Here is a 9,974-nt window from a genome sequence, read left to right on the forward strand (position 1 = left end):
CTCGTCTGTTGAAAGGGGTTAGATGATTTGAGTGATTGTCAAACTCCAGTTCTGAGCCTTTCATGGCTTATTTACATGTGATCCCTCACTTTAGCTTTGACATGACTATGCCTGCCTCTCTCTTTTACACACAAACACACACACACACACACACACACACAGACACACACACACACAAACACGCACGCACGCATACAGATGCCCCATCGCACATACATTTAAAGTCTGTCTCTCTTTCTCTCTCTCTGACCTCCTCTTGGTCCCCTATCCTCTCTGTCCACCTATCTCCTCCCTCTCATCACACAGCTGGCATCAGGCCTAGTTGGCTAGCACCAGGCATCCTAACGATCCCCCCTCAATAACCGAGTGCCCTGGGCACAATTACCAACCCCTACCCACTCCCCTCTCCTCCACCTCTGGATAAGCACTGCCTTTTAATTACTATTAGAATGAGGACACAGCCACATCAAGGTTGAGTGACCTTGAGCGTCAGACATTTCGAAAAAAGCACATGGGCCTCGAGGAGATTTTAAAAATCAATGTTAAAGGCTAGCAGGGGGGACAGAGAAACGGGCACAGAGGTATTTTTGAGGGAAAACATGCAACATACATATGATCGCTGTGGAAGTGTTTTGGACAGCCTCCATGTATTGTTGTGGTCATCAAAAAGAATTATGTGCTGGGAGTGTTGACATGGTGGAGGCTGATAAGAAAACATGTCCCTGCATGTATTATAGGCTGACATGTCTTTAGACATAGAGGCATGCAGTGAGATAGAGACAAACATATTAACACAAATGACCCCCTGCCCCTTCCCAACTCACATATAGTAGGTTACTCACAGACTCACACAAAGTCCAAGCTCAGTTTATAAACTACTGCTCTGTCCGAGCTCGGAGGAGCCTGTCCGAACTTGCCCAGTACTGCTCTCTGGTGGTCAAACGTAGCATTTTTCTTGTTCAGTTCAAGGTGCTTTCAACACTGAAATAAAAAGATCCTTGATTACTAACCTCTCTGGTCAGTGCCGACATTGCTGTCCAATGACCAAAGTGTCCAAAACTCTCACAAAAATATACTCTACGGTAAGCTGTTCCATTAAGTCCATTTTTTAAATGACCGTAATCTGGAAAAATGTGTTGGATGTCATTGCTGAAAAATGCAGCAAGTTTGAAATTAGGCCTACTGTACATTCCTTGGATCTAACTGCCATTACACAGATCAGACAGTTACTTTTTCTAAATAAAAAATGTACATGTTTTTACAACAAGGTTTATTTATTACCGAATGAAAACATGTCACCAATTTAGCCTTGCATTTTAAGGTCCCACTCCCAGCACACAGCAGCATGTGCTTCGGTTATTGTCTATAGGCTACAGAAGAGACACACAACAGGAAGTGCAAGTGATTATAATATTGTCTCTATTTAATATCAATTAATAGGCTATATCTGCTTGTTAAATATGGCTGCACACATAACTGAGAGATTTCAACACTATACTATGTTTTTCTCTTCTCAAAATGATCAAATGTCATCTTCTTTAGTTTTCTCCAATCAGGCTACACCTGGGTTTAACTTGTTGGCAGGTTATGGCAAGTTGAGATAACAAAAATGAAATGTAGAAGTGGTCAATTATCCTGTGGAGTGTGCACACAACCTATCACACTTACACATCATGGCCATGAGTTTACTATGTGAGTTCTGTGTTGACAAAAAGGAAGAAGTGCCACTGAAAGAAAATGCACACGTGTGTAGCCTAGTGTGTTATGCCCGTCTTGCACAGGAACACCAAGGTGCATTCTTTTCTGCAGAAATGCATAGCCTGGGGCCCCGTGTCAAGTTGAAACCTGCACGGACAGGATTGCTGAGCAGCGCATTCTGAATACAAAACACACCCTTTCGCCTTTCGCCCATCGTTGTAAGTTTCCGTCAAAGCGGCAAGCAAATACGAGAATAAAGTAAGGCTAAACAACATCTTTTTCAAAGCTAATTAACATTTTCCGCTCTAACTGTACACAGCGCCATGTAAATAGTGCTATCCTAATTCCATTTACATTCATTGACTAACCTTTGTTCACAAATAGGACTTAGCCTACATGAAGATATGAAATGAAAACGAAGGACAGTTTACCAGATTTATGTGTGGCAGGGATGGGCGTGGAAGGTTCATTATGACAAGCCGTTCCATTCTGCCTAGGCTAATTTTTAACAACATGTCTTTTTCTGTGCACTCAAATAAACGGGTGTAGAAAGATTTACTAGGAAGTAATCCCATCATACCCTAAATCCACCATTTAAAGTAACACAATTAGTAGCCTATCTTGCATGTAACAATTACAGGAGTGAAGAAGTAAATGAAAGTGAATTAATTAGTTGTTGTAATAATTAACAGACTCATAGCCTATAGGTTCATGAAATTGTTTTTTAAACACCTTTATCAAGGAATGTAACACATTTCCAGTTTATGTCTGATATCAAACGAGCATAGCCTGAACTTGTTAGATTTTCATTGCATCCATTTCAATTACCCAGAGTCTAAAAAGTCGAAAGGACTTGCCTTAGTATAATTTCACGCCTGAACAGGAAAAGCGAAACAGACGCGTGTAGCGCTAAACCGCGAGTAGGCGGCTACGTCCAGTGGAAGTGCTGGCGGTGAAAAACAGTTTAGCCTACTAAAGTAATGTTAGCCAAAGAACACTGATCAGAAATGAAATGACAACTGGGCATCCGTCTAAAGATTTTGAGGTAAGATTCCGGCGGCGAATTACTCATTCTAATTTACTTGGCTCAGGTGAAGAAGACTTTATCGCAACAGTGTGGTGCTCAAAGTTGAGGGAGTGATGACTGTCAGTCAAGGAAGCCCATCAGTTTGTGGGTTAGACAAAAATTGGACTTTTAGCTGGATTTGACAAATTCTTCCGAGTGTAGACTAAGTACAGTTTTCATTCAAAGTAGCCTGATAATGAACGAGAGTCAAATTATTATTATTTTTTTCAAAAAGAAGTACAAATGTATAGGCTACTCTAAGTTATCAACACGATTCGGGGATGACAGACGGATAGGACATGGTTCGCAAACTGTCCACGTGCGGTGCAAACAAGCCTAATTTGTAACTTGAAAGAACAAACTTGAACTTGTACAGTTAACCTAAACGTTTAGAAAAAGTGCAGTGATCTTGACTAACCACATGTTTGTCATGTTCTCTATATGAGGCTGTCTCTGTTGGGCAGAGAATGTTTACACCAGACCTTTATGCAATAAAGATCTTGGCACAGAAGGTTGATTACAATATAGGCTGTTGTGAAATCAGTAGTGACCTTGTAAACAGAGTGAGTAGTATTTTTTCCAGACCTGTGTATCTAAACATATATGAAAAGTCCTCAACTGATTTCATATACACTAATTACATGGGCTAGGCCTATTGCATAGTAGGTAATACTGAACCGTCACTCTTACTACTGTAATACCAGCTTCCTCATGGTCACTTAAGTGGGATCATCTTACAAAATTATTGCTTGTGGTGAGTTAGCGAGGGCCCTTGCAAAATGACTTTAGTCAGACGTAAAACAGTGGCGGCTGCGAGAGGTTGGACTTTGCTCAGGCATGGCTACTGTTAAGTAATGCCAAGCACGTATGAGTCACTTAAGGAAGGGCTCAGTCATACCTGAGATAGACAGACAGACAGACACACACACTTTGCCTACACATGGTATTCTTGTTTGTATTTGAGAGAGAAACAATACACACTGACACAGTGGTGACTCTCTTGGTACGTGTCTATATATGCATGTTGCTGGTGTGTGTGTGTGTGTGTGTGTGTGTGTGTGTTTGGGCCCACTATTGACTTCCTGCAAAACCACCACTATGATCATGCATGAGAACCTTTGATAAGAAGTGTGGTCCTCACTCTGCATTCTCCCTGGTCACAGTCATCTCATATAGAGACACGTTTTGCTCCCTAATGCATCTTGTGTGCACATACCACTCCTTCACATAGCACTACTTCTGCTGAAGTCACCCTTTTTCAATTCAGTTCTGTTGTATGACATTAAACCCATTGAAATCATTTGAATGTACTTTACAAAGCCTGAACTGGACCTTCTTAGAGCAAATAAAAGGTTAAAGATGGCATAAGAACAGCCTGTGGTCTATTTCATTGGGGACCAAAACGCTGGCGTTGTAGTTTTGACTTTTGAGTATTGACCGGAACATGCATTGAGAGTGAAATAGCATATAACGATAGTCTTGGGGGCAAACACACTACGTCAAAGTAAATTGCTACTTTAAGCCACTAACAAGGCTCAAAATATCATTGCACTTTTGAAATGCTAGTAATGTAATGCACTGACTGCATACATTGTCCACAAGGTTCAAATGACTAGTTTGTCAGTAGGTACCCTCTCCACACACACACTAGTCTATCAGACCAGAAGAGTTATTTCTTCCCCTGAGGATTTTTTTAAAATGTTTTCACTTCTGCATATCTTATCCACAAGGAGCCATTTTACATAAATAGGAACATTAAGTGTGAACTTGTGGCCTGGTTCTCGAAAGCGTGGTGTGAATCCTCTTTCCACTGACGGCTTCTTTAGGTGTCCCCTAGAGACAGCATCATTTGTTTCTGCATGAGGAGATTGTTAATAAGAAAAGAAGTGTTTACTGCAAGTCTAAACAGAGATGGAAGACAATAATATTTATATATTTAAGACGATGTTAAGTCTAAACAACATATTTAGGTCTTTGTCAGATATTTTGTCATGTGGAAATGAGCTCTTGGAAGATGATTTATTAGTTTTCTAGACATTTTTTCTTCTGGTGTTGGAAATTCATGCAGGACTGTCCACTCACATGGTTGGCATTGCCAAAGCTAGGATGGCAATACAACAATAGAACGAGCAGTAATTACAAAATAATATGATCAATAGCACACAATGTTTACACAAGTCCATGTTCAGTTTGAGTGATGATAGGGACTATCCATTAGTAATGGTGAAGAAGACCATTCACACAGGAGAGTATGGTTCCCCCCAGACCAAAATAAATGAGATTAGACTACAGAAGCTTTTACAACTCAACCAAATGGTTCTATATAACTAGAAGGCTTATGCGTGCTTGACAACATTTTTGTAAATGTTTGTATTGTAAGTAAAGTCATCTTGCTGTGGAGTGCCCCCACTCGTATTGCTAATCAAATAGAACCTCATCCCTTCCACTGAAGTGGCATTCTGTTCAAGTCCGGTCAGCATCCTTAGCAACCTCTGACCTAAAAGTTGATCTTCTTTCTCAGAGGAACTATACTATACTTGAGGGTTTGTTACTTCCCCAGATTTTCTAGGCAAAGATATTTTTTACTCATTTGTCACTTTAAATACTCTTTAGCACAACCATTTTACTGTTCGATAACTTATTTAACGTTTAATATTTAACTGATGAAGTACGATGTAAAAATACAATGAATATGTAGAATGGAACATGTCCGATATTAATAGACCATGAGGAAAGCATTAGATGCAGTTAGCAGGACGGGGGGCATTTTTCTCTTTGAAGTCTTCATGGAAGTGACAGACATTTTGGCTGTTTTGCCACAATTGCAGCAAAGGTTGGCAGGACAGCTGTGCAGACAGGACCTGAGTGAAAGCAATCCCATGTGGACGGGCTGCCAAGATGCCCGGCTGCCTCACCGCCCTGCCATCCAGCTAATAACTGTTAAGAAGCTCGGCCAGGCAGAGCTAATGCCAAGCTCTATAGAGTTGCCTGAATATCGATTCTCTCTCTCTCTCTCTCTCTCTCTCTCTCTCTCTCTCTCTCTCTCTCTCTCTCTCTCTCTCTCTATTTCTGTCCCTCTACAGTTCCCTATCCTATTCCCTTCTCTTGTCATTGCTTGCAAGTGGGGCTTGTGTGTGTGTGTGTGTGTGTGTGTGTGTGTGTGTGTGTGTGTGTGTTTGTGTGTGTGTGTGTGTGTGTGTGTGTGTGTGAGCGTGGGTGCGCGCGCACGCGAGTCTGCGTCTGCCTGTTTGTCCGGGTTGGTGTGATGTGTGTGTGTGTGTGTGTGTGTGTGTGTGTGTGTGTATATTCGACTGTTATGTGGTATTGGACTGTGTTAGGTCCTCGTATTTGGATGGAGAGATTGTATTTTTAGGTCCCTCCACCCCCAGGCTCATTTGCACAGTCTGTCCAACAGTGTAGTCGCCCTGAACCCTGGATTAGAAGTGACAGAGTGAGATTGGTGCAACAGAAATCAGCCTTGTTCACAAGATAAAGATCTGCTGCTGTGTGTGTGTGTGTGTGTGTGTGTGTGTGTGTGTGTGTGTGTGTGTTTGTTTGTTTTTGTGTATGGTTTGTATGTGCAGTCAATCTTATTTGCTGACTGCTGTTTTGCTGGCCACAGGGACTAACAAAACCAATGATGGGGAAAATGGCCACAGTGAGATGGGTGAAAGAAATAGTGCAGTGGCCAACAGAGCTGCTAGTGTTACTATCCCAGCCGAGCAGGCCTGCATTTTTCCTCCCAATGACTCCCAACAAAATGAAATAAAAATCTAAAGTAAAATAGTCAACGGCCCCAGTACCCCCATCCGATCTCAGGCATTATTATTATTATCAGAAAAGAAAGACTCTGCCTCTCTTCTCTATCCTTCTCTCTTTCTGTCTCTGTCTATCTTCTCTCTTCTTCTATCTTTCTGTCTCTGTCTATCTCTACCACTGTAACACCACTCTTTTTATTTGGTACTCCTCTTTTGTCTTGCTTATTGTGTATTGATTCCCTCACCCTCTAGTGATAGGATGTCTTCAAAGGTACAGCTGTGATGTACTTCAGATGTCTATACAGCACAGAAGCTCACTGTATCTCGGTCCTCCCGAATGATTGTCTGCATCCGGCTCTGAATGCAGACGCTGGATGCTGGAATTTGGTTTTACTTTGGATAACTTAGCGTAGCACAGGCAAGGGTCTGCAGTCACACGAGTGCTCGTATTAATGTTTTTTTTTTCTTTTAGCAATTTACGGGTAGATATGGTCAGGACTGAGTAACCACGTGTGAAAGATAACATCTGATGGGTGTCCGGTTGTGTTGCGGTGACACTCTGGAAGGTACAGTAGACCATGGCTATGTGCATGGTGTAGTGAAACACAGCGCTGTTTTTGCACAGATGACTACTGCCATTTTCAGTTCCTTTCTATTAGTGCAATTTGGTGTGTGCAAAAGAAATCAGTAAAATAGGGTCCTGTGACGTGTGACGGTGATCATGTCTGGTGTGCATAAGCTTGACAGTACCCAGCTGCAGAGTGATCATGTGGGCGTCAGGGCCCATACCAGGTTCACACTGCTGTTTTTATATTAGGGTTCACACAACACACATACAGTGTGCTGCATACCAACCTACTACACTTCTTTTTTTCCAGTCTTTCAGTCGTACTATGAAAAGTCATATTTCACAATCCCTAAAGAAATGAAATCATTAATGTACTCTGGTTGTTGCTAGATTGGTTAACTGTAGCACTGCAGACTAGATCCGAGAGATTATTTATAGCTGTGACGTTCAGGGCTTGGTTTCTGCTGTGGTTTTTTCCTCTTCATTTTACACTATGCGAATAGCTGAGTGTCATGTGATTTGCATTGGCCCTGGCATTGGCTGTCTGTAGTGACCTGAAAGAAGGACAAATGAAAACAGACAAACGACAATCCTCTGACTTTAGAGGGAAATCAGCTAGTCGGGTTGATTTCTTTGCACTTCTACTATGTATTTTGGGCTTACCTCAGTATGAGACGAACCGTATGAAAATATCTTGGGAAGCCTAGTTTATAGTTGATCTATTTGCAGAAGTGGTGCACAACATAGCCTACGCCGTTTGAGTGACATTTCTGCATGGAAATGAAAAATAGATAGGGAACTGAATGATTTTGAAACCTATAAGGTTTGGCTTGATGTGTTTCCTATCTGGTCCATGCTGCAACCCACATTTTATCTTTATTCTCCATTCTCCAATTTTCATGTTTGTGGTAAGGCTTACAGCCACTAGGCCAGTGGTCCACAAACCTTTACTTCAGAGGGCCAGCTCACTATGCCTGGCCCTAAGAGAGGGCCAGAGACTTAGAGTGTGTCAGTAGCTGTAAAATAGCTCAGTGCCGTGAACAACAGCCTTTTACCTTAGTTGAATATTAACCCATTACATTTAATCATAGGCTATTGCAATCTAATACCATTGTTAGCTGTGTTTATTTTATATTGCCATCATGCCATATCGATATAAAATGTAGTTCAACATGGAAATAACTCAAATTAAATAATACTAATAAAAATACTTTAGCATTCCCATAAGTATATTTTATTCAAAATTTGTGAACTCTAAACTCTGTGTCTTTGCATACACAGCTCAAGTTGTGACTTGAATAGAAGTTAGCCCTATTAACAATTAATTGATAAACTTTTAGAATACTTTGAACACTGATGCAGTCAGCATAGACCTATCTTACATTGTTTGCAGCTAGGCCTACATTTCAGTATGTTTTCAATGGCAAACTCAAAACAGCGCCTAAACAACCACCGGTGGACAAAAAAAGGATTACATGTGTACTTTTAAGACTCCTCATAGAGAATGTTTTGGGAGGCCACCCAGAATGAGGTGGCGGGCCGTAGTTTGGGGACACTGCACTACGTCTTACTCTTCTTTCTAACATAAATTCTGTTCCTTAACACAAAAGCACATCTCCCTATGAAGACCCAGCAAGTTTTGTTTTGTAAAGAAAAGCCAGTCCTCTCTCCTCAAACCCAATTAACAGTCCTTAACGCTCCCGCTGTGACATTCTACATACTAGACATTCCTGACACCGAGTAGCTCTGTTTTGTTGTGTTCATGGGTTTTGATTTAGTGCTGCACTGCTGTCCCTCCCCACACCACACTATCATATTTCCATGTATTCTGAGCCATCCACCAAATCCCATGTGTGTGGATGCAAAACGATTCTGTTGTTTTTCAGTCCCTTCAATTTTGGTTTGTCTCCACAGTCAAACTCCACCAGTGTGTCCTGCTGTCTGCTGGGGAAGAGCTGCGCTCACTACAGTGTCTCTCTGCTTGCCTGAGAGAGAGAGGAAGATAGTGAGAGAGTGAGAGAGTGAGAGAGAGAGAGAGTGAGAGAGAGTGAGAGTGAGAGTGAGAGTGAGAGTGAGAGTGAGAGAGAGAGAGAGAGAGAGAGAGAGCATATGGATCGATCCAGATGGCGTGGGTCCCAGTTGGGACACCCCCTCGAGCTCCCCGGTGCCTGCCGAGGACCTGGTGGACTGGCTGTGCAGCCTGCACCTGCCCCAGTACGCGGCGCTCTTCGCCATGGCGGGCCTGCGGAGCCTGGCCGAGCTGCGGGGCCTGACGGCCGAGAGGCTCCAGGCGGTGGCCGACTTCCCCACGGGACACCGCCGGCGCATGCTGTGCAGCCTGGAGGCCCTCGGGCTGGACAAGCCCCCGGAGGAGAGGGCAGGAGCCGGGGGAGCGGTGGAGGCAGAGGCCGCGTCGTGGGCGCTGGCGGACACTGCCGGGGACTCGTCTTTGGGTCCTTCGAGGCGGAGGCCCGTGCCCGTGCCCAGGACGCGGCACGTCTTCCTGAAGAACCGCAAGCGAGGCGCCTCTTGCCACACCCTGCAGGCCGCGCCGCCAGGGGCGATGACTGCAGCGATGAACACAGGCAGCAGCATGACACTCCCGGGCAGGTCGCGGCCGTGTCCGGGGGACGTACTCCAAGAGCCCACCCCACCCGGCATCTTCTCCAACTCCTCCTCATCGTCTCTGACGGTACCCCGGTCAATGCCCGGTACCCGCTCCATCTCTCCCAGCTCCGTCTCCGGTTCCACCCACAGTACCAGCAGCAGCGAATCGCTCTCGTTCTCCTCCAACTCGCTGCCCTCTGATTTGGAGAATGTCCTGGAGCAACCCGCCCCTTCCTCTGCAATCCCCACCTCTTCTTCTCCAGATTCCGCCCCGTCA

At 43.7% G+C, this 9,974-nt stretch overlaps 1 protein-coding gene across 1 annotated transcript in view; it reads left to right on the plus strand.

The window, feature by feature from the left end:
• Positions 1–9,236: 9,236 nt before the first annotated feature.
• arap2 (ArfGAP with RhoGAP domain, ankyrin repeat and PH domain 2) overlaps positions 9,237–9,974 on the plus strand; it is a 79,104-nt gene continuing 78,366 nt past the window's right edge. The window contains exon 1 of the mRNA XM_076288404.1: positions 9,237–9,974. This exon is cut by the window's right edge and continues 221 nt beyond it. Coding sequence (XP_076144519.1) covers positions 9,324–9,974 — 651 coding nt within the window. The 5' untranslated portion in view covers positions 9,237–9,323.

This window comes from Alosa pseudoharengus, unplaced genomic scaffold, assembly GCF_046254945.1.
Source record: "Alosa pseudoharengus isolate Yale_2024_CS ecotype anadromous, Long Island Sound unplaced genomic scaffold, YU_APseudo_1.1 YU_APseudo_1.1_scf_17, whole genome shotgun sequence".
NCBI classification, from domain to species: Eukaryota; Metazoa; Chordata; class Actinopteri; order Clupeiformes; family Clupeidae; genus Alosa; species Alosa pseudoharengus.